The sequence below is a fragment of the Peromyscus leucopus genome, chromosome 15, assembly GCF_004664715.2.
Source record: "Peromyscus leucopus breed LL Stock chromosome 15, UCI_PerLeu_2.1, whole genome shotgun sequence".
Taxonomy (NCBI): domain Eukaryota; kingdom Metazoa; phylum Chordata; class Mammalia; order Rodentia; family Cricetidae; genus Peromyscus; species Peromyscus leucopus.
This window is the reverse complement of record NC_051076.1, coordinates 72,434,110-72,458,968: the sequence shown is the minus strand read 5'-3', so window position 1 is coordinate 72,458,968 and position 24,859 is coordinate 72,434,110. Positions and strand designations below refer to the sequence as shown.

General features: G+C 41.0%; 1 protein-coding gene across 2 annotated transcripts in view; it reads left to right on the top strand.

Annotated features, from left to right (window-relative positions):
- The window catches only part of Cntnap5 (contactin associated protein family member 5), a 1,003,093-nt gene that overhangs the window by 646,129 nt on the left and 332,105 nt on the right, over positions 1-24,859 (top strand). For both annotated transcript variants that reach the window (XR_005092927.1, XM_037211054.1), the window contains exon 11: positions 11,530-11,636. Coding sequence is in view for 1 of the 2 variants with exons in the window: in XM_037211054.1 (XP_037066949.1) it covers positions 11,530-11,636 (107 nt within the window). In the remaining variant the exon portion in view is untranslated. The remainder of the gene's footprint in view (positions 1-11,529; positions 11,637-24,859) is intronic.

The window sequence follows — 24,859 nt, the reverse complement described above, 5'->3', positions numbered from 1 at the left end:
CATTGGGAGCAAGTGGCCCAGCATTTAATCGAACTCCAGAAGTTTTCTCTATTGCTGAATATAAAGAACTCTTATATGGCTCTTAACCTATCCATAACAACAGTGTGTATAGTTTCAACTGTAACACAAATTTCTAAACGATCTTATTAATAAAAAACTCAGTGCCAGATGTTGGGGTAAATTCTGAAAGATCAGAGAAGCAGAACAAGCCAAAGCTAACCTCGCTTCATTAACTTCTCAGCTGATCTTGTTTCCTCAAACTGGGAACCTCTGAGTCCTCACCCAAATGGATCTCAGCTGAGCTGCTGCTAAAAACCTAAAAACCTCTAGTTGCTGGTCCTCACGCCTTATATACCTTTCTGCTCCCTGCCATTACTTCCTGGGATTAAAGGCATGTATCTTTCCTAAGCAAGACATGAGATCTCAAGTGCTGAGATTAAAGATATGTGTCACCATGCCTGGCTGTTTCCAGTGTGGCTTTGAACTCACAGAGATCTCTGCCTCCAGAATGCTTGAATTAAAGACATGTACTACCACGCCTAACTTCTATGTTTAATATATTGGCTGTTCTGTTCTCTGACCTCCAGATAAGTTTATTGGGGTACACAATATATCAACCACATTCAACACTGATAACTTAGGGTTTAACAGCTTCTTTATATGACCTGCATCCACTTGTGCAGCTCTTCAGAAAGTAGACAGTCTAATTGGTATTGTTTTTAAGTATTAGTGTTAAGGACAAGAAATAAAATACAGTAACCCAGATAAAACACATAGAAGAAGTCTGCTACCTGAAAAGTAGAAAGCTGAGGAATATGGAAGTGGCTGCCTTTTGGTCACTACAGCTTAAGGATTTCACAAATTAGTAATGAAGAACAAGTGAAAATGAAACTGTAATCTGCCTTTCCCATTTTAGGGAATCTATAGAATTAATTGCGTGTATTATCATTTTTATAAAGTATGTAAGTATATATTTTATTATATACTTATAATATAATAAAGTATATAATAATAAATATAATTTATTAGTTCTCATTAAGCCATTTTTATATTTTTAAAGACTCCTTTGTACTAATATTTATTTTGGGTATGTATGTTCATGTACATGTGCATTTTTATGTGTGTGTGTGTGTGTGTGTGTGTGTGTGCATGTGTATTCATCTGTGTTAGGAAGCCAGAGAGCAAACATTGAGTGTTATTCCATTTTTTTGTTTTTGTTTTTGAGATAGTGTCTGTAATTGGGAAATGGGGCTGGAAATAAGCAAGAGTGGTATCTTGCAATTCTGTCTCTACCTTCCCATTACTGAGGTTACCAGTGTGTGCCAACATGCCCAAAATATTTTACTGTTTAGGTAGGTTTGGAGGATTACTGAATTCAGGTCCTGAGGTTCACGTGCCAGTTTCCTGTTGTGGAATATTAGTTTAAGGTGTGTTACATTTGTTTATGCTGTTGAACATTTGTTTAATGATGCAAAGACATATTTCATTCTTTTATATTGCATTTGTTTAACTCTGTAAAGCTGTGTTACTTTGCCTAAAATACCTGATTGGTCTAATAAAGAGCTAGACATCCAATAGCCAGGCAGGAGAATGAATAGGCAGGGCTGCCAAGCAGAGAAAATAAATAGGAGGAGAAATCTAGGCTCGAGAGAAGAGAGAGGAAAGAGGAGAGAGAAAAGGAAAAGAGGACACCAGGAGCCAGTCACACAGCCACACAGTCAGCCAATGAGTAAGAGGGAAAGAAAAATATATAGAAAAAAGGAAGGTAAAAAGCCCAAAGGCAAAAGGTGCTTAAAGAGAAACCAGATAATTTAAGTCAGAAAAGGTGGCTGCAAACAAGCCAAGCTAAGGTCAGGCATCATTCATAAGCAAGAATAAGTCTCCATGTATTTATTTTGGAGCTAGGTGGTAGGCCCCTAAAGAGTTAAAAACAAACAAACAAACAAACAAACAAAAAACCCAAACATTACAGTTTTCCAACTGAACTATTACCTCAGCTCCCAAAACACCTTTAAGAAATCTAATCTGATAGCTTCATTTACTATCAGTAAAATCTTGGCGATCTCTGTGAAGATTTTTCTTCTTTCTCCTTGGCAGAGTGATGCCGTAATATGTACTCCAGGAGCTCGATTTGAAGATGAGCTCTGACAGAGGTAAAGGGAGAAAGTCAGTGTGAATGGCAGTTTCAGGCATGGCAGCTTAGAGGCCTGACTACTGGGCTGTTGATTTGTCTTTATCTAGTTTTTATATTTTTTTCACCTATAGAATGGAAAATAATACTATAAAGTCCAAATCTCAGTTGGGATTGTGAACACATGTCAAGATTTCATTTAGAGTTTAACGGCAGGACAAACCTTTGAGAAAGCCAATATCCAGTGGTCTCTGTGGAAATACTTGGAGAAGGCAGACAAAAAAAAAATAATGTTTGCTTTAAAACAATTAGGATATTTAGGTTATCTATCATTGAATATTTGGTTAAAGATTATGAGACTTAAGGTAAGATAAGTGGGTAAGTTGAATTTCATAGTGCACTTTACACTGTTAAAATATAAATGTATGTTTATAAAGTGAAATTGGAACTTAATGAATATTTTAATGTAGGATCATTGCACAATAATTAAGAAAAAGAGAAGCTCTTAGAAGAAAGTAAAGTGCACCCTCAAACATGGGTGTGGTCTTTTCACACACAGAAGAAAGGTAGAAAATGAGATACACCCAAGTGGGGTTAGACCCTCAAGCAAAAATCATAGAATAATGTAATTTGTTGTTGTTGTTTTTGAGACAGGATTTTGAGACCAGAACCACTGGCTGTTCTGGTCTTATCTTGCTTTGTAGACCAGGCTGGCCTTGAACTCATGGAGGTCTGACTGCCTCTGCCTCCCCAGCGGTGGGATTAAATGTATCTACCACCACGTCCAGCAAAAAAAAAAAAAAAAAAAAAAAAAAAATGTATATTTTTAAAGCAAAAATTATACACAATATTCATCAGTATTACTAGATATTTCATCTAAAGCTTTAATTTCCCTCATGCACACATATTCTACTTCTAATCCAGTTTGGAGAAATTATTTATAAGTCCTTAGGTAATAAGGTTGTTGGAGCCCAACAGCAAAATTCATTTGCCAGGGAAGTCAAAATCAGACATTCTTTATCTGCATCCCTAAACACCACAAAGGAGGAGCCAGTTTGTGAACCCTTCTTAACTTCTCTACTCAGATAAATTAATTTCATGGTCCCTTCCTTTATTTTTGTGCATGTGTGTAGGTATGTGTGGTGTTTGAGCACATGTATGTGAGAGTCTATATCCCCATGCATATACATGTATGATCCAGAGAAAGATTTTGGATATTTTGCTCTATCAGTCTCCACATGATTTCTTTGAAGCAAGGTTCAGTCTCTCACTGAACCCAGTTGGGCTGACAGCCAGCAAGCTTTAGTGATCCCTCTGACTCTACCCCTCACAGGGCTAAGTTACAGGTAAGTACATGGTTATTCTTGGGTGCCAAGAATTCAAACTCAGGTCTTCATGCTTGCATAGCAAGTCATTAAGCCATCTCCCCAGTCCCCATGGTGTTCCCCTTTCCCTCTGATTTCTGTTTACCATGAATTGAAGAATTTTCAGTACCACAGGCTCCTGCCACCTTGATATCCTGCATAATGCAGTCACTCAACAACAGACTGAATCTTTTGAAACCATGAGCAACAAGAGTTTTCCCTCCTTTAAGTCTGTCTGATGTCTTGGTCAAAGCTCTTTGAATGTAACTTACATTCTCCTTCCTTACAGTACCATCTCTTCACTGTTCAGTCTCCCATTCACATTCTACTGTATGACTCAGAAGCAGTCAGGTAGGTGAAGTAGAAGCTGGCTACACTGTGTCTTACTGGCAAGGCCTAGCTCAAAAGAAGGCAGTTCAGCTGGCTCTTACTCACCTGAGTATGTGTTCATTCACCCCATTAGCATCATCTATTGTAGGCTGGGATGTAGCTATGCTGGAAGAGCTATATTGTAGCTATATTGGCCTAGTATGTATGAAGCCCTGTTGTATAAAGCGAAGCAGAATTTTTCTGTTCTGACTACCTGGTCCCAAATAAACACACAGAAGCTTATATCAATTACAGAATGCTTGGCCAATAGCTCAGGCTTATTACTAACTAGCTCTTATATTTAGATTAACCCGTTTCTATTAATTTATGTATTGCCGCATGGTCCATGGCTTTTACTGGTCCTCTGGCATTTTGCTTTTTGGGCAGCTTGCTCACGTGTCCCTTGACTACACCCTCTTTATCAGAGTCCTTAAATTGATTGGCCTGCCTAATTTTATCCTGCCTTGCTATAGGCCAAACAACTTTATTATTAACCAATGAGAGTAACTTATATTTACAGCACCCAGAAGGATCATCCCACAGCACTATTGTTCACTTTCTAGTCCCACATAAACTGGGCCAGGTGGCAGACGGAATGGAAGCTTGAAGTCATTCTGAGATGTATAACAATTTCAAGGCTAGCCCAGACTGGGCTAAATGAGACCCTGTCCAAAAACACTCAATGAACTGAAAGAATTATAGGAAAAAGAATCAATGAAATAGTCATTTATTAAATGCTTATTCTGTTTGCTATTTGGGAAATGTTTGCAAATTCATTAATTTATTTTTACCTTATCATAATGATTATCATAATGGAATAACTAACATATACTATTGATATAGAAAAAAAGGTTTATTTAGTAGTTTTAGAGGCTATATGTCCAGGTGGCTCAATGTGAGCTTTTCCTTGGCTTCATCTTCTCATGGGGTAGATAGAAATGCGTGAACACATGAGAAAACTAGCAAGTAAGGACATGTTGAAGCAGGAACAGGCTGAACTTGCTTCTATTATAACCATGTTCCCCTAAGGGTCTAAATGAGAGCTGCCTCCTGAGCATACATTCTCAAAGACCTGAGATCCCACCAGGCCCCCACTCCATAGTTTCACCGCCTCCCAATAGTACCACTGTAAGGACAAAATATTCTGTCACTTCATACCACTTCATACAACACAAAATCCAAATTATAGCAGTGACATAGAGAGCAAGCAGTGCCTTGTTGATCTTAGGTTATTTAACAAGGGTGGCCGACAACAAATCCTAAACATCATACACAGAGAGGCACAGCTCCAGAGTGTTGTTAGAGAAACATGAATGAGAGCTGGGGAGATGGCTCACAGGGCAAAGTCTTACAATCATGAGGACCTGAGTTTGATCATAAATTAAGCTGGAGGTCATGGTATACACTTAACAATTCCAGCATTTGAGAGGTAGAGAAAGGTTAATATCTGGAATTCACAGGCTAGACAACCTGGCCTATTTGATGAGTTCTAAGCCAATGAAAGACCTTGTCTCAAAATCAAAACAACACAACAACAACAAAATAGAAAAACAAAACCCCAAAACATTTAACCACTAACCAAAGAAATGAACAAAAATGAATAAACTACAGAGAGAGAGAGAGAAAGAGAGAGAGAGAGAGAGAGAGAGAGAGAGAGAGAGAGAGAGAGAGAGAGAGAGAGAACAGGGGGCATAGAGAGAAAAAATAGAGAAAAAAAGAGATTATAATGAACAGCACCTATGGAACATCAGCAGTCAAGGTTATCATTTGATTTGCCCTCCACATGCCTGAGTTCACATTCACATGCACCCATTCATATGTATTTGCACAGAAAGAAAAAAGAAGGGGGAGAGAGGTGAAGGGGAGGAGAGAGGACAGGGAAGAGAGAAAAGAAAGAACAAAAAAGAAAATAAAGGAAGAGCAGGAACTAGAGAGATTTCTCAGCAGTTAAGAGTTCATATTGCTTTTCCCAGCTGTATGGAGCAACACACAACTCACTGACAATGGAGCATCCCTAATATGCTTTAGGGAAACCAGGATGACAACAGGGTCGGAGAACACACAGAAAAGAAAGAACAGACGAGGTGAGTTTAAAGAGTTAAGTGGGTGCAGTGTAGGTCAGTAGGAACAGGTTGACTTTTTCAGCTTATTTTAGCAGAAGAAAATAGATTCATTGAGGACGATTGTTCTTCATTGTTCTTCAAGTCAGTGAAGCATCTTCTCTGCTTTTGAGTGGTGAGTGAGCAGAGAAGTCAAGGGTGTAAACTGTCTCTCGCAGCTGTTCCTGTGAGAGATCCTGGTGATTCACATCAGCATAGCATCAGGGAAAGTGGTCAGATCTAGGCAGACTCCAGAGATATAAGCAGCAGGATTTGTTCACATCACCAAGGATTTGAGGTAAAGATGCTGCAACTCTCAAAAAGTGTTGTGATTAGTTTTCTTTTGCTGTGGAAAAACACAGTAACAGAAGGCAACCTGTGGAGGAAAGGGTTTTGTTTGCTTGTTTGTTTGTTTACAGGTTGCAGTTTATCATTGAAGGAAGCCAAGGCAGAAACTAAAGCAGGACAGGAACTGGGAGGCCAGAAAGGTAGCAGAAGCAGAGATCATAGTGGAATGTCACTTATTGACTTGCTTCCCATTGATTTCTATACCTGTTTTTTTCTTTTTGTTATCCAAGACCACTTTCCTAGATGTAAAACAGCCCAAAGTGTGCTGATCCCTTCCACATCAATCATTTACCAAGAAAATACCCTACTGACTTACTTACAAGACAATCACATTGAGGCATTTTCTCAATTGAAGTTCCCTCTTCCCAAATGACTCTAGCTTGTGCTAAGTGGATAGGAAACTAATGAGTATTACAGGTGACAGGGAAAATTATGGAGGGACCCCAGAAGCAGAGGCCAGCAACAGATGTGTAAGTCAGGGGTAAATGCACAAAGGTTGAAGGTTCTTCTGTGGTGTGTCCATTAGGAAGCTGAACTATATAAGTCTACAACTCAAAGGGAAACACAGCAATCAAGACATAAGCTTGAACTTTGCTGATGTGTAGTGTCACCCACTAATTTTGATCTATTACAAGGCAATATGGTTATTAAAAGAAAGCACAAAATTATATTTCTTCTGTAAACCTTGCCAAATTATGAACAAACTAGCAAGCTGCATTTTCCTGAACTATCTTAAATCCTTTTGTATTCATAATACTTTCACCCAGACTAACCTTCTGCCTGGCCCTGTCAAAGACAAGCTGCTGCATATGGAGAGCTCCCCTGATCTTTCCCTGATCCCTATGCTGCTGGTAGGCCAGTGAGTACCAGGAGGCTGCTTTTCTCTCCCTCCCTAGACATAACCTTATAGACACGTGTGGCTGAGTCTTGCTTTTGGGACTCAATGTCAGGTCCTCATGCCTGCACAGCTAGAGACAGAGCCATCTCCCTAGCCCCAGAAAAGAAAACTAAATTGGGAGTTTTGTTTGTTTGTTTGTTTTTTTAGTTACTGTATTTTACTTTTTATTGTTTTGATTTTTCTTCCCCTTCCATATGTAAGGTTTTCTTTGAATTCTCCATGTCTCCTCCTTAACCTCTTATGCACTATGATCTTACAAAGAGACAAGACATTTCACAGTGTATCTGCCATGCCCTTCAAGTCAGACACCCACTGTTAGCTTGTCTGGGCTCTTGGAAAGTCAAGAAAGTTGATATATTTATAATGAAACACTGCACTGAGAAACCACATCTGTCCAGAACTTTTACGTGTGTGTGTGTGTGTGTGTGTGTGTGTGTGTGTGTGTGTGTGTGTGTGTGTGTGTTGGGGAAGGGGCAGTTTTGCCTGATGTGTCTGGGTTCACTTTTTGCAGGTGAGAGTGCATGTGGAGGTCAGAGGTTGGCATAGGCTATCTGCCATCATTGACTTCTACCTTGTGTCCAGAGGCAGAGTTTGCCACTCAACACCACCATGAATGGACTTTATTTTCTAGCTAGTCAGCTTGCCCTGGGGATCCCCTGTTTGTGCCTCCTGGGTGTAAAGATCACAGGTGGGCTGTCTTGTCTGGACTGTCACATGGGTGCCAGGGATTCGAACTCTGATCTGATACTTTACCAGTACTTTACTCACTGAGCTGCCTCCCCAGCTCCCCATCATGACAATTTTTTACTAATAGCCTCATGCCTGAGACTACCAGTATCCACACATGCTCTTTATTCCCTTTTTTAGCTCTAGGACATTCTCTTTCTATGTTCGGTTCTAAAATAATAGGTTTGTGCCAAGAAGAAGGAAGAAAAGAAGCAAAATAACAGGTAAAATGAACTGATGAAAGAACTGTAAATCATGCTTCTGAAACAGCCTTCTTCTTCTTCTTCTTTTTTTTTGAGACAGGGTTTCTCTGTGTAGCTTTAGGGCCTTTCCTAGAACTCACTCTGTAGCCCAGACTGGCCTCAAATTCATAGAGATCTATGGTGATATTTTATTTGTACTGAAATGTGATTTTATTTGTATCTTAATAAATAAAGTTGCCTGGGGGTCAGAGCTAATAGCAAGCCATAGCAGAGCTGGGTGTTGGTGGCGCATGCCTTTAATCACAGCTCTTGGGAGGCAGAGCTAGGCAGATCTCTATGTGTTCAAGGATACAGCCAGCATTGAGACACACGCCTTTAATCTCAATACCAACCATAGAAGACCTGGAGGTCTGTACAGACAGGCAGTGATGAGGTGGTCATGTGGTTGGGTTTACAACCAATGAGAAGGCAGAACAGAAAGTCTATATAAAGACAAAACACAAGAAGTAGGTCTTTTGGCTGAAGAGGATAGCTGCAGCAATGAAGGGTAAGGCTCTTAGCTCTGACCTCTTGGGCTTTCATCTTTGCATTGGCTCTGTGTTACTTATTTAATAAGACGGTTACTTCTACAACTGCCTCTGCCTCCCAAGTGCTGGGATTAAAGGCATGCACCACGACTGCCTGACTGAAACAGCCTTCTTAAATAAGCAAATTGGGCTTAGAAGTCAGATATCAAGTGTCTGTGTTGAGATGACCTTTTCTAATATTTGTGCACTGGTCCCCAATGCACCTTGCTCTAAGGCAACTCTGCATGTTCTCACTCATTGTGTTCCTTATTCTAGGAATATTAGATTTTTCCATTTCCCAAATACGTTTTTTCCCTTACAGAAATACATCATTGATTCTTTCAGCAACCACAGAAAAATGACTTTGTAGCCTACACTTTCAATGCTAAATTGAGTTTATTAAGACTAGTGCAAGGTCTGTGGGAGGCTTATTAAAGATGTGCTCAAAGAGGCCAGTATTTCTGACAACTTGCCCCTAGCCCTCTTCCTCCATATCCAACTTGGACTTGAGAATATAGCACTGAAAACATAATGTGTATATTGTAGGAAAAATGATAGAAATCTATAGTTTTCATGTGTGTGTACCTACTTGTATGTTTTTTGTGTTGATGTTGTACAGATGCACTTGTGTGTACCTGTGCATATGGAGGCCAGCAGACATCCTTGGGTGTTCTTCCTTAGGCAAACTCACCTTGCTATTGAAATAGGATATCTCACCAGTCTAAACTCACCAAACAGGCTAGACTAGACAGCCAGTGAGTACACGGGATTTGACTGCCTGCACCTCCTTGGCACTGGCACTACAAGCATCCACCATCACATATGTGGATTCTGGGTTATTGAGCTCAGGTCTGCATGTTTGTAAGGCAAACACTTTACTGATTAAGCTATTTATTTCTTTCACAACTTTGGAGAGTTTCCTAGAGAAAGTTAAGATCCTGTTAGTTCAAAGTAACAGAATCTAAATTCCAGCCAATCTGAGTGAAATGAATATTTTCCTGGAGAACTCTTGATATATCTCACAGAATGCAGCACACTTTTACAGCAGTCCTCAGAAGGTCTGGGAGTGAAAGCAGATTCTGGGGACAAGAGAAACATCAGCACTCCCTCCATCTCTTGTTGTGCTGTGTGTTGCAGGTCACCAGATCTTTATCTATGTATCTTCTACATTCTTTATATGCATGAAGTTATGATCATAACAGATGTTGGGATCTTGTGTTCCTTAGTATAAACCACCAAAATCAGTCTGTTTGCAATTTTCTTGGCATCATAACTAAAAGAGCCAGTCAATGGTGATGCATGCTTTTAATCCCAACACTTGGGAGACAGGGGCAGGTGGATCTCTGTGAGTTCCAGTCCAGCCTGGTCTACAGAGCAAGCTCCAGGATAGGCACCAAAACAACACAGAGAAACCCTGTCTTGAAAAACCAAAAAGAAAAGGGAAAAAAAAAAGAAATCATAGAAAAGACATTGCTTATCTTTCTGTTGTTAAAGCAATAAATGCATTGTTGAGGCAGCAGAAAAGTCACGTGGTAAAGGTGCTTGCTGTCAAGGCTGACATCTTGAGTTCAATTCTAGAGACCCACATGGTGGAAGGAGAGAACTGACTCCCTCAAGTTGTCCTCTGACCTCTACACATCCTCCATGGCATATGGCCCTTGCCACCACATTTATACCCACTAAATAAGTAAATAAATAAACAAATGTAAAAAGAATATTTAAAAATAAACACTTGGTTGGCTGCCAGGAACAGACACATAATAACTGGGACCTTTTTAAATCTGCATGGGGCCAGGTAAGATAGAGTGAACGGGCATGAACTAAGTAAGCAGCCTCATGGGAGTCTTGGGAAGGTGAGCTCAGAAGATGAGAAGGTGAGCTTCTGAAGATGTTCAGAAGTTGGGTTGGAGAGCTGCCTCAGCAGTTCGAAGTACTTGCTGTTCTTGCAGAGGACGTTGGTTCAGTTCCCAGCACTCACATGGTGGCACACAACCATCTGTAACTTCACTTACATAGTATCCAATACCCTTTCCAAGCCTCCTTCAGCATCAGGAACACATGCATGTAGTACACATTCAAACATGTAAGGAGAGCACTCCTACCCATAACATGGGAAAAAATAAAAATAAACAAAAGGAGATGCTCGGAAGCAAGGTAATGGCAGGGTACAAAAGATGAGAGGAGTGCTGGCCAAGTGTGTTCAAAACAGTGTTGATCCCACGCTTTTTAGGAGGGGTGAGTGGGGGTGCGTGAGAGGTTGGGAGGTGATGTGTCTTATTCAGATTTTGTTATAAGGACACTATATTGGTTGGCTTAACTAGTAACGTCTTCAGGATGACTTTGGCACTTTCTGAAAAGGTAGGATTTTCTTGCATGTTAATTAGGGGAGGTATTAATCTTTAAACTATGGTCTGTGTCTGTAGGTTGAGATAGCTTCCTGGCCATCTCCAGAGAGAAGCACAGATAGTCATCTCCAGGATTGTTACTTTTTTTCCCTTTCCTTTCAAAGGCCGCCATACTCTCACATGTAAAGGAATAAGCCTTCTGCACTGTGTGCCACAATAAACACAGCATTCTACAGAGTGTTCCACTTCTGTTTAACTCTCTGCAATAGCGCTGAAGCTCTAACTAAAGGCAGAATTCAGCTCTGAGATCCCCACTACCCAGAAATGCAGGCAGATCCATATGGTTATCGTATCATTTAATTCTGACAATTACAAGACTTTAGCAGATCTGTTTCCCACTGCGGCTCCCAAAGTTTTTGCTTGCCTCTGTGTTCTAATCATCTTGGTTTATCTCATTCATTATGCATTATCTCCCATTAGGTGTTTGCCAAACTACTGTGAACATGGAGGACACTGTGCCCAATCCTGGACTACCTTCGACTGCAACTGTAGTGAAACTGGTTACACAGGCGCCACCTGTCATGACTGTGAGTACACACCGTACACCCACAGTGTGTGGGCACAGTTCAAGGAATGCAGTGTGGGGACCCCAACCATTCAACACAGTGCGGACACTGCTTATTGCTCTAGCATGAACTTTCCAATAGGATGTTATATCCAAATACTAAAGCAGGCCAGGAAAATGCAAGGACATAAGACATGTCTCTGTGGAGTTTATGTGATTAGGACAAACAGTGAACTTGGATATACGCTAAAATAGAAGATAATATGGTAATATAAGTACATAAGGAGCTGTGGAGCAAATGGCGTTGTCTTGATGGCTTAAGTTGAACTGTTACAACAAGTTACTAATATGTATCCCTGGTGCAAATAACAAGTGGCAAGATCTAGGTCTTAGTTACTTTCCTGTTGCTATGATAAAAACACTGACCAAAGCAACTTGAGGGAGAAAGGCTCAGTCCATCAAGAACGAGGAAGACGTGGCAACACCTGGGGAAAGTATGGTGGAAAGAACAGAAATCCCAAAAGGTCACTTTGTGTCCATACTCAGGAAGCAGAGAGTGAACAGGAAATGGGGTAAAGCTATACAGCTTCAAGTACCACCCCCAGAGACCCATGTCCTCCAGTGAGGTTCTACCTCCTAAAGGTTCTGCAATCTTCCCAAACAGCCCTGCAAGTCAGGGAACAACTGTTCAAATGTGACCCTAGGGAGACACTTCACATTCAAACTACAGCATGGGTAGACCACAAGTCCCTCAGACATCAGCTTGCTTTTTTCCTCATTGTCCTCCTTATGGTAGAAGTCACCTCATCTGAATGTTGCCATGGCTAAGGAAGGAATCCCACGGTGAGGAAACAAAACTGTATTGTGATTCAAAGGCTTCCATTGAAAAAGTGGTTGAGGGTTACTTCTCACATTCCATTGGCCAAATACCCTCCTGTCACCCCCAACCAGAGGCAAAATGCATTCAGACCACAGGAAGGGACACTATAGAACCAGAGTATTGGTGATAAGTCTTGATAAATACCTGTCAATCCTGGGCATTTGGAAAGCTTCAGTCTGAAGGTCTGTGCTGATCTTGTCCCAGTTATAGAAGGAAAACAGAAAAGGAAAGGGTTCTTAGAGTAAAGGAGCAAGTTGGATCCCCAGGTGAAATGGTGTCCTGTGGAGAATCTCTGCAGAATCCCAGGGGCTGGCGGAGGACCCTGGTGAAAAAGAGTAATGAAGCAGGAGAAGGGGGCTGGACTCAGACATGTGAAAAGGGGCTATATCCATTTTCCTACAGTTGGCGTAATTTTATCCTTGTTCAGGACAGAAAAGAATTTTACCATGTGTATCAACTACATTTTCATTATCAGTTCTGCTGTTGGCAGACACCTAGGAAGGTTCCATGATTTTGCTACTGCGAAAAGTGCTACAAACAATACTGATGTGCACATGTTTGTGAAAAACTGACTTGGGGTTCTTTGTGTAAATACCTATGAGTGGTGTAACTGAGTTACCTGGTTGGTCTAGTATTCAGTTTTCAAGGCATTTTGTCTCACTTGCAGGTCCTAGGTTGCATTAGATGCATCAAGTCATACATACAGGTGACATGAACACAGCAGTGAAGCATTCTGGGAGAAAGGGAGTCTAATGACAGGAGGGGTGATGAGAGCCATTAGGTTTGGAACCGAAGAATCAAAGATGCATAGCATGGTCCACGAGCTGTTGTTTCTTTCTGTGATATTGTGTGGGTGTATATGTATGTGTGCGCATATGTGCTTGCTTGTACTGGTGTACGTGGAGGCCAGGGGCTGTCAATTTCTTCTCTCCTTAGTTTTTTTTTTTTTTTTTTTTTCTGAGATGGGGCCTCTCACCTAACCTGGAGCTCACTGTTTTGGCTGCAATGGCTGGTTAGCAAGTCCCCAGGATCTTCTTGTCCACCACCTAGCTCTGGGATTGTAGTCACACAGCACTCTTGCTTAGCTTTGGCATGAATTCTCAGGACCAGATCAGGGTCTCATGCTTGTGCCCAGCAAGCACTTCTGACTGAGCTTTCTTCCAACCCCAGGAGATTATTATTTGCATAATTACTCTTCAGAAATGGTGCTGGGTCAAAGGGCATGTGCGAAAGATTTGACATCATACTTCCGACTTTCCAAAAGTCTTAGCATAATGTATACTTCACAGATCTCTTTTTTTTCCCCTCTCTGCCAGATTACTTAACAGATCAAACTATTACCATGTCTTTCAGTCAAGCATTTGGGTATTGAAATGGAGATTATCATTTGCACTCTTGGGGAGTCTCAGACAATTTTTTTCCAATAACGTGTGTGACAGTAGAATGTGTGTCCCATAAAGTTGTCCTTTATCATTCAACACATGCTCCTTCAAGCACTTCTGGCTTCAGTAGTCATGTGTTTAATGATTGCTACATACTGAGCTGGCTTGCTAAGTGACAGGGCAGTTGCATAGCAGCCTCTGTCTGCCTCCTATTGAGTGGCCGTCCTTGATCTGTTTAACTTCTGTCTGGTGACATTCGCAGGGGCACATTTAGGGTCTCTCTACCATGTCTCAGGCTCATCTAATCTCTTCACATTGTAAATCGCTGACATCCTTACAAAGTCTTTCAGGTCATTTTTCAGCTTTACAAAAGGATGTCAGCTTTCTTCTCTCATGTCTGATGGAATGCTGCTCGCTTTGGGCAGTCAATAGACAGATATCGACTGGGAGCACATCCAGCTGTCTGGCTCTCAGACTTAATGGTCATCACAGAGCAGGGAAGCTTTGCTAGTTCCTCTATAGGTAAACAGTCCTCTTAGTCACATTTGGATGATTGTACATGGTGAGGAAATTCTGACAATAAAAAGATCTACTTCAAAGTATCTTTTATATCTTTATCTCAGGTTTAACTCATATATTGAATTTATTATATGAGTTATCAAGATTGGTATTCTTTACTCTCGATGCCAATAGCAGATGGTTCACAACTTTAAGAGGACAAGAAAAAAGAAGAGGAGGATGAGAAGGAGCAAAATGAGTGGAAGGGGGAACAGAAGGAAAGAAGGGGAATGAGAGGAAGAGAAAAGAAGGAAGGAAAAAGAGGAGCAAGAAGGGGGAGAGGAAGGAGGAGGGGACAGGATGAAATGGAGAAAAGGCAAGAACAAAGAAGTAGAAGAGAAGGAAGAACTCTCTCTCTCTCTCTCTCTGTGTGTGTGTGTGTGTGTGTGAGAGAGAGAGAGAGAGAGAGAGAGAGAGAGAGAGAGAGAGAGAGAGAGAGAGAGAGAGAGAGCATGCACACGTGTGCATGGGCACATGAAGAAAACTCAACACTGTTGATGTCTGAGTATACTTCAACTATATTTTGAGACAGAGACTCTCACTGAACCTCAGGTTCACTAATTTCTCCTAGACTAGGAAGCCAGTAATCTCCAGGGATCCTCCTGTCTTCTTCCTCCCCAGCGCTGGTATTAGCTGCCCACACCCCACACCTACTTTTCACAGAGTGCTGGAGATTGAATTCAGGTCCTCATGTCTGTAGATCAAGCTCTTTTCTAATGAAACAACCTTTCTCTCTCTAACACTGATCTATTTCAAAACATATAGTAGATATCTGATCCTTGACAGATGCTTGAAAAACATGAGTGAGATTGTGATACTGCACACACCATGATGCTCTTTTACTAGGCTGCAAGTACTTTCCCTAGGAAAGGGAAGGCATTTCAGAATAATGGAGGCTTCAAAAGAGACTTGAAGGATGAAAAGGAGCTGAGTAAAAAGAGGGAGTCAGCAGGATGACTTTACATACTAGTAAAGGCTCTTGATTGGTCAAGCATGATGACCTGAATTTGACCCTCAAGACCCACATGGGGAAAGGAGATAACTGATTTCTATAAGTTGTTTTATGATCTCTGACACTCTTAATCACACACACACACACACACACACACACACACACACACACGATAAGTAAATAAATAAATACATGTAATAAAAGTATTTTCAAAGACCAAACTTCTGACAGAATTGCTACAAGCCTCAGAAAAATGTAATGGAATTCAGCTACTATCACAAAAGCTACTACTTGGAAAAGTCAAGGACTTCTCCAAAGGTCAAGCCATGGCTTAAGAAGTCTTGGTGATATTTTAGCTTCTTATATATATTAGCTGGTTTCTACAGTGATTTTCCTGTAATACTATGTGTGCTTCCAAGAACTCCTAACAGTTTATTTATCTAAAATATATATCAAGCATCCAAGGCCAAATGAAAAAACACCTACCTGTCTCCTAGCTCAGGAGGATAGTTTTATTTCTTGTGCAAATTAGGGTGAGACCCTCCTTTCTTACAGCCTTACTAATAGACTCTTAATTTCTTACCTAACCACTTCTAAGAGTGTAGATTGAGCACATGAAGCACTCATGTGGGTTGTAAAAGAAAGCTTGAGGCCACTGCCTGAGGAAAATTCTTACCTGCTTTTATGACCCCATAAGAATTCAAGCCTGGTGACCTGGCTGGAGGGTGAGGATTGCTATTGCTGGGGTTTATAACTGAATACCCTAGAGACTTGAGGGGAGCTGAGGTATAAGGAGAGCAAAGAGAGGATATTGAAGATTTTGGCTGGAGAGGATTTTTGACTAGAGAACTGGAGATCAGGATGGAAGATGAGGAAGAGCCAGACAGGAAAGTACTAGATAGGTAAGCAAGAGATGAGAAGGACCTAGATAAAGCAGAACTAAGATGAGAGAATTAAGATAGAACTTAGAGGGGACAGCAGATGAAGGCAGACACAAATCAGGCAAGAAAGGAACTAGGCTTGAGTACAGCACTGTAGCTGTGTAGATAGGATTTTATCCCAGAGGAATAAAGTAGATGGACAAAGAGCAGGGTGTACTTAAATTCATTTCCTGGTGAAAACAGTTCTGGCCTTTCATTTGTTTTCTGAGCCCCTAGGAAGTATATTCTTAAGGCTGGTCTTTTAATAATATACCAGAAAGAACAATCATGCAAAGGTTGAATAGCTTGGAGTTTGGTCTTCACACCGCAAAGCTCCCAGGCATCTAGTCTAGCAGGAATCCAATAGGAAGTGGTCAATAACTGCTGGAAGTGTGGGCAGAGTGAGCAGGGGCTAAACTGATTAGGAACACTCTGCTGGGCAGGGCAACTCGAGCACAATCATAGGTTGTTTTCACTTTAATGCTGGGAACAAACTTGCTGATATTTTTGATGTTGGTGTTTGTTTTATTATCAATCTCTTTTGGAAAATACAGCTCTGACGGTATAGTCAAACTTGTGACCCAGAAGCCCTTCTTCAGGGTCCTGACATGAGGTGCACGTTTGAGTAGAGAATGGAAAGTATGCACAGCTAAGCTGGCCTGGTCAAGGTATGGCCCTCACCCTTACCCCTACCTCAGTCTCTCCTGCAGGGAGGTTTGATGAATTGTCAGAACAGTGTGACTTCTCTGTCCTGGAGACACGGACTTGTGCAAGCCTTTGGCCCTTTCCATCTCGCAGCATGAAATTCCTGTAGAAATCTCAGTTTCTTGGGGACCGTTCTCTCTGTTGGTCGGATAGGGAAAGGAGGGGCATGAAGGTCCCTGTGAAATATCGTCATTCCTGCTAGGAGGGAATGATACCTGTAAAGTCAAATTTACAAAATAGGCTCAGGAAGGGACTATGACAGTTGGGGGGAAGGTAAAATAATTATGACAATGCACTGTAATAAATTTATTTAAAACATATAAACTGATTGTTTCTTGAATTCTTCATGTAACTTTTTCAAGACTGTTATTAAGCATGAGCAACAGAAATCTCAGAGAGCAAAAATCCAGTTAAGGGGACAACTCATATCCTGAGACTCCTAAAATCCTGCAACTTTACATCTGAGCAGGTTAAACTGTGGAGCCTCTCCCCAGTCTGCAACTTCACATATGCAAATATCTTGTCCAGAAGCACTACTTCTTTGTCCATGAAAACTGTACATGGCCTGGTCAGACCTGTTCGGAGCTCTGGCTTCCTCGGCTCCTCTTACGCATTTTTCTACCATGGTAGACAATTAATAAACATAAATGTTGTTTGCATGGGAAAATGTTTAAAGCTGCAAAACTAAAGGAAGCAGAATTTAAATTCAGTGCCAAGTGAATTAAAAGAATTTTTCTCATTAAAACATTTCTACAAAGAAGGAAGAATGATGCTAATTATTATATGGATCACAGCAAGATTTACCAACAACATTCACGCCATGTTTCTTATTAAAGACTGGAAGCAGCAAGGCAGGGTATTCACCTGGGATGGACTCTCTCCCTTTTGAAGACATCACACTCATTTTCTGGTTTCCCACATCATCTCCTGCGTGTTAATTTATTCCTTTTGCTCTTTCCTTCCTCTTTCTCTGTACATCTCCCTCCTCCTCCTCCCCCCATCTTATGTTCTATTTTGTGGAAGATACAAGAAAGTTAGCTTCAAATGATTGCATTGAATTAGCATCTGAGAAATGTAATCATAAATGTTGGCTCATAGAAGCAAGAAAGTACCCTAAATTTAAAGATGAGAATTAACTGAAAGCAAGTCAGTTGTTGATGTCACATCATTTGGAGTATGTTGATGTTTACTGTGAACTGAGCAAGAACTGTGAATATTTGTTCTTCTCATACATTTCAATCAATAGAGGACTACTTGTCAGAGAAAGGCAAATTTTCTGGGTGTCCTATAACTGAGAACCAATCTAGGCTAGTGGACAAGTTTCATAGGTTTGAATCCCCAGCACTCACATAAAACCAGATGAAAGATAAGAGGCAGAGAGAGGAACTTTCTGGAAGGTCACAGACCAGCTCACCTACTGCACTCAGCAGAAAATCAGCAAAGATATGCTGTCTCAAATAAGATGGAAGGTTAAGGACGAAAATAGAGGTTGTTGTGTAACCTCCTCATGTGTGCCATGATGTCTACATACTCATTACATACAGACACACAGACACACAAGCACAAAGACACACACACCATTGGTATACTCTCATATACATATTCTCCTTTAAAGACATAAAAAGAAGTGATCTGGAAGATATATCCATATTGAACACAATATGTGAGGTCTATCATCCCTTTGGACTCAGACAGATGAACGTTAGAGGTGGCATTTTTCATTAAATAATCTAACTTCACCCAGTTTCCATTCCTTCCTTCTAGCACAATTCTCTACACAGACTTTTTGGAATAGAAATAGAAATGCACAGAAAGAAAGTAACACAATAGCTAGTATCTAATATTTCCATGTTAAGTTCCATTGATTATGTATTGTAGACTCAAGTTCATCAAACTTCATGAATATTTAACATGGAATAGACAACTAATGATTGACATATTCCCAGACATCTACATCCTATGGATATTAGAGCATTAATGTTTGACACATTTCCAGATGACCATACCCTCTGGCTATTGGAGCAGCTTTCATAAATTTTCCAGTGCAGATGAGGGTTTGGCATAGTGTGGTCATCAGTGGGAAAACCCCAGGCACAGTTCAGATCATCACTGGCACATATGATCTCAGGGAACTCGCTGACTTCTTGTGCCCTATGATTCTTCATGAATATACATTAGGCTATGAATTGGTTTTTACTAAGAAAGACTCTTAACTCTCTCTGGAAACATGACATAATGACTCACTGTTCTATGTCACATTCATACTGTCCACTTCACTTTCTTTTTTATTCTCTCTGTGTGCTAATGTCTGACATCTGTACATATGTGTGTGGGTGCACACTCCAGAGAAAGATTTCTCATGTTTTGCTCCATCACTTTCCACATTATTCCTCTGAGACAAGGTCTCTCACTGGACTTAGATCTAAGATGGCAATCAGTATGCTTCGGAGATCCTTTTGTCTCTGCTCCATTGATGGAGGTGTAGGTGCATGTGTGCTATGCCTGGCTTTTTATTTGGGTGCTGGAGATTTAAATGCAAGTCCTTATGTTTTACAAGAAGCACTTTTACTCAGTGAGCCATTTCTTCAGTCCTCACTTTCCAATTCTTATATAAACCATTTTCTGATGTCCTTGCCCAGAAAAATATCTACATAACTCTCATAGTCCATTCCTTGTCTATGGTTCAGAAAACACTGGAGATTCTCTGGCAGTATTCTCCATGGTATCCCTTAAAATCGAAGAGACCAAACAAAACACTTGTTTTTCTTCCTTTCTTTCTTTCCTTCTTTCTTTCTTTTTTTTTTAGTTTTGTTTTTTGTTTTGTTTTTCAAGACAGGGTTTCTCTGTGTAGCTTTTGGAGCCTGTCCTAGAATTCAGTCTGTAGACCAGGCTGGCCTCAAACTCACAGAGATCCTCCTGCCTCTGCCTCCCAAATGCTGGGATTAAAGGTGTGCACCACCACTGCCCGGTAAAAGGCTTGTTGTTCTAAGAGTTACAGATATCTGTGGAGACAGTCCACAGATGTGAATCATGAGGATTTTCAACCAGAGAAGGGAAAATCAAAGAGTACTAAGCAGTAAAAAGATGTGTTGCCACTGATCAATATTTTATCAGTTTTATTTTAAACTGACTGACTTCTTTGATTACATTGTCCATCAAGTCAACAAATGCCAGCTTGTTCACTTTGAATGATGTGAAGTTATCTTGATTGTAGTTCAGAGAAGAGATGCATATTTCTCCACATGTTGAAGTTCTCTAACACATCATCTCTGTGACCTGTGTCAAGTTATTCTACTAATTGGAGCCTTGCTGGTGCCTCATTCAAGGGAGAAGTAATAGAATCCGCCCCTATTGCTGTTGAGATAAATTCATGAGTCAGTGGGCATGAAATCTCCCTGACAAGTCAGATCATAGCCCTCCCTGTGGTTCTTGCTGCATTTAATTCATTTTATCCACATTGCAGCCTTGAGAACAAGTATTCTTTTTCATACAAAGGCAAGGGATGAGATAGAGAACAGTTCAGAATGTAGAGCCAAGGGCATTCAGTTACAAAACCAAGTAGGACAAAAGTCTGAATAGTGTAGTCTCTTCTAAGAAGAGGTTGGCTACATCATGCTCTAGGTAAGATCCATTGTTTATGGTAAATTAACAGTGTGTGTTTGTGTGTCTGTGTGTCTGTGTCAGTGTGTCTGTGTGAGAGTGTGAGTTTGAGAGATTGAGTTTGGGTGTCTTCAGCAGCCCCTCTCCATCTTCTTTTTTGGGACAGAGTCTCTCATTGACCCTAGAGTTCACTCTTTTGTATAGACTAGATGGCCCACAAGTCCATAGGATCTGTCTGTCTCCACATCCTCATGGCTTGGATTATAGGCACACATAACTAAGGATAGTTATGCTATGCCCATATTTAGTTGGTTCTGGGAATCTGAACCAAGGCCCTTGTTCTTGCACAGCAATTATTTTGCTGTATTCTAGCCCCCAGGGTAAATTTTAAGTTATATTTCTGTGGTTTCCTTAAAGTTGTTTTGGTTATATCACTGTGTTGTTTCAAATTGTTCAGAATCTTCATTAACTGAAAGTTTTATGTGTGTATGTATGTGCACATGTATATGTAGGTGAGAACATCTATTTGGAGGGTGGGTATTAGTGAAATTATTAAGGCCACTCCACGTAGTTAAAAGGGAGGTTTATTTTGTGTGGTAACTTACAAGTGAAGGGATAGGTAACAGGGTCTGGGAAAGGTGTAGCGCAGTTTGGCAGTGTTCTCTGGAGAACTCTGCTCGGTCTACCTCCAGCATCCAGGGTCCAGGAACCAAGAGAAGCTGGTACATCCAGATTTCTGGTCTTCAGGGCCCTCTCTTGGCCCTGCCTTGTAGGTGTGACAGTTACTGAAGCCTCAATGGGGGTTGGAACTTCCAGATCAAAGCTGGAATGGCTACCCACTACATCTGGGGACTTCAGGTCCCATTCCTTAGGAGCCATCTACCTTCTTTGTGACAGGAAATGGTCAACAGACTGGTCTGGCTGGCCAGGGACTGGAAGGGGTCCACATGTCTCTGCCTCCCCAGGGCTAGGGATATAATGGCCTCTACCAGCACAACTCCTTTTGTGGGGCCTCTGGGAATCAAACTCAGGCCACCATGCTCATAGAGCATGCACTCCACTAAATGAACCAGCTCCCCACTCCGTCCTTATTATCTTTACACATAGAGCTCTGCTGTTGGGCTCTGTGAGTGAGGCCTTCAGGCCCCGGCCTCTGAATCCTTTTCAGAGCAGCTCTGATCCACTGGTCCTTACTCAATCATATCAAGGCCTTCTCCCCCTTCCCGTCTCTTGGAGTTGTTTCCACTTAGCCACTTCTTTCTTGGTCTTACCTTGTCTTTCTCTATTTTATTCAGCACTCCCCTCACCATATCTGCACATGTGGTTACCGTAATTAAATTGTCTTTCTCTTGCTCTTTGAGGTCAGGAGTGTTGGCTTGCACTGTGTATGTTTTCTAAAACCAGCACCAGGGTTGTTTTTTGTTGTTGTTGTTGTTGTTTTTTTGTTTGTTTGTTTGTTTTTTTTGTGGGAAAAAAAAAAGGAACATTGTGCGAATAGAGTTGCAAGGTTTATCTTATTGACACTTCCTCCTACAAGCTCTACCCTGATGGAGGTAAAGACAGTATCATATGACCCAGAGCATATGCTAAGCTTCCTTTAACCACTATGTAGAGAAATTTCCCAATTTTAATTGGTTGAAAGGATTGAGTCTGTAGCTTTTCATTCAGTGTGTATCTCTTAAATCTCTCCACATTAAGTCCCATGAATTCTCAAAGGATCCTGTAAACCATCCTCAGTTGATATAGTTGTAGGAGTATCCAATTTTAAGATCCTAGGATAAATAGGACATGTGGATAAGTAAATATATGTACAGAACCTAAAAGAGAAGTAAAACCATCCACTGTCATAGGAGAACATGAAACTGAGTGTATTAGTCTGTCAGCTGAGTGCTTGTCAAAGTCAATTTGCAGCCGCTGAGATTTCCTGCTGGCAGCTAATGCAATGATGGAGACCCTGGCAATCATCCCCTCGCTCCTGCCTCCTCGATGCCACTGTCATCGTGGCTGGAAGAGGAAACAAGTGTTTTCTCTCTGCTAGCAGTTGAATTCCTTGCTGCCTGTTGTTTAAATGGGACACCAGTGGAAACACAGCTGTGTAATATATGCAGATGAGGGACGGCTAAGCTCAGGAGCTATCAGAGGAAAGGTCCATAGTCCCCAGTGTCCACTTCATAGGTACTTTCTGCTTAATGATATCATTAAGGGAGGCTCAAAAGATGGAGAACAAGTTGGCTGGGGAAATGGCTCCAAGGGGAAGAGTGCTTACCACACCACTATTAGGAACTGCAACTCTCAAATGAAAAGCCCATGCTGCCACATACACTTGTAACCCCAGAGCTGGCCAAGGTAGGAGGAGGGGTTTCAGAGACAAAGGATCCTTGCTGAGTCTTGCTCACCAGCTAGCCCAGACAGAAAACTGCAAGCTCCCAGGTCAGAAAGACTTTGAAGAAAATGAGACTGACATGTGGAGTGACAGGGAGACAATGTCCTCCTCTGGCCTCTGCACACATATGTGCAAATATGTGTACCCACAGGCGTGCACACACACACACACACACACACACACAGAGAGAGAGAGAGAGAGAGAGAGAGAGAGAGAGAGAGAGAGAGAGGAAATAGACCTGTTTTCTTTTAGTTTTTTATATAAAATGTAGCATGAAAAATGAAGTGTGCTTGAAAACCAAGGTAGACAGTTCTAGACTAGTAATAACCTAATCGAATGACAGGATATTATTCTACATTGAGCCTGGGCTACCTCTCTTCTCTAAATATTATGGTAGCAACAACAGCTGTAATATTTTGTAAGAAGATAGTAGATCACACACATAAGCTGGTGGACATAGTGTCTAAGAAGCAGATGAGCAACTTTTATTTTTATGTTTAAAAGTTTGTTTATTATTTGTTTTTAGGTTTGCTTTTAAGTTAATTTGTATGGTATTTGTATGTGTCTGTGTGTGGATATGTGCATGTGACTGCAGGTGCCATCAGAAACCAAGAGAGGGCATTAGGATCCATGGAACTGGAGTAATAGGTGGTTGTGAGTTGCCTAGAGTTCATAGTGGGAACCAAACGGGTCTTCTGTAAGAGCCACAAGTGCTCTTAAAGGCTGAGCCATTGTTCTAGCATCTTCATTTAGTTTTGGTTTCTTTTCTGTGACCCTGGGGTTTGAAGTTGAACCTGGTACATGCTAAGTAAGTGCTATGCCACTGAGCTATATCTCCACCCCAGAGTTTACACAATCCCTTGCCTCAGCCCCTGCTTTCCTCTACTCTGCTCTGCTGTGGATTAGAATGAAATTTTGACTTCTGTGTCTGAAGGGGCATCTGGGTTTGTGTTTCCTTGTATCTTTCCTGAAGCTGTATCCACAAAAGTGCCTGCCTTGTACCAGCTGCAACTTCTATGCTTCTCCGCTGAGATGTGGAGGAGTTGTTCTTATGATATGAAACCTGTCTCTTGCTTTCTCTAGTTATAGTTGGAATTCTAATACAGAGAACCCTCCATTGAAGCCCTCCTCATAGAATTGCCATGAGTCATCAAAAGGAGAAGACTATCATTTTTAAACATTAGTTGGAGATTTCTTTCATTTTTCAATCATCTGTCTGTGAATGTGTCCATACATGTAATGAAGGAACCTGCAGAGGCCAGAGTATGTGTTGGATTTCTGGGAGTTGGAGTTAGAGGCAGTTGTGAGCAAACCAACATGAGTGATGGGAAGTGAATTCTGGTCCTCTGTAAGAAAAGGACACACTCTTAGTCCTTGTACCATCTCTCCAGTTCTCACTGTTTCCCACAACCCTCACACCTCTGTCTCTCGCAGAAGGTTTGTGCTGGTGGAATGGACAGTTACTGAACTTGTTGGACTTAAAAAGTGTCTAAGAAATAGTTATCAAAATGAGGAATTTCTGTTGTTTTTAATAATCAGCATAGAGTCTGCTTTTTAAATCATAATGCAATAATCACTCTAGCTGACTTTCAAATCAGTCATCATACTTGATCCAACACTTTACCTTGTCTATGGTTACATTAGAATTCCACTGCCATTTATTTTCACTCAGCACATTTCTCATAAATCTTTTCTCTTTTAAACTCACTCACCTGTACAACACATATTTATATCAGTCATGTAAAGGTAAGTGTCTATGTTGGGCCCCAAATTAGACGAAGCATTGTGTATGACATTCAGGCAATTCAAGATATGATTTCTAAAGTCAAAGGCTTCAAAATAGAAAGACTGTGGAGAAGAAAATT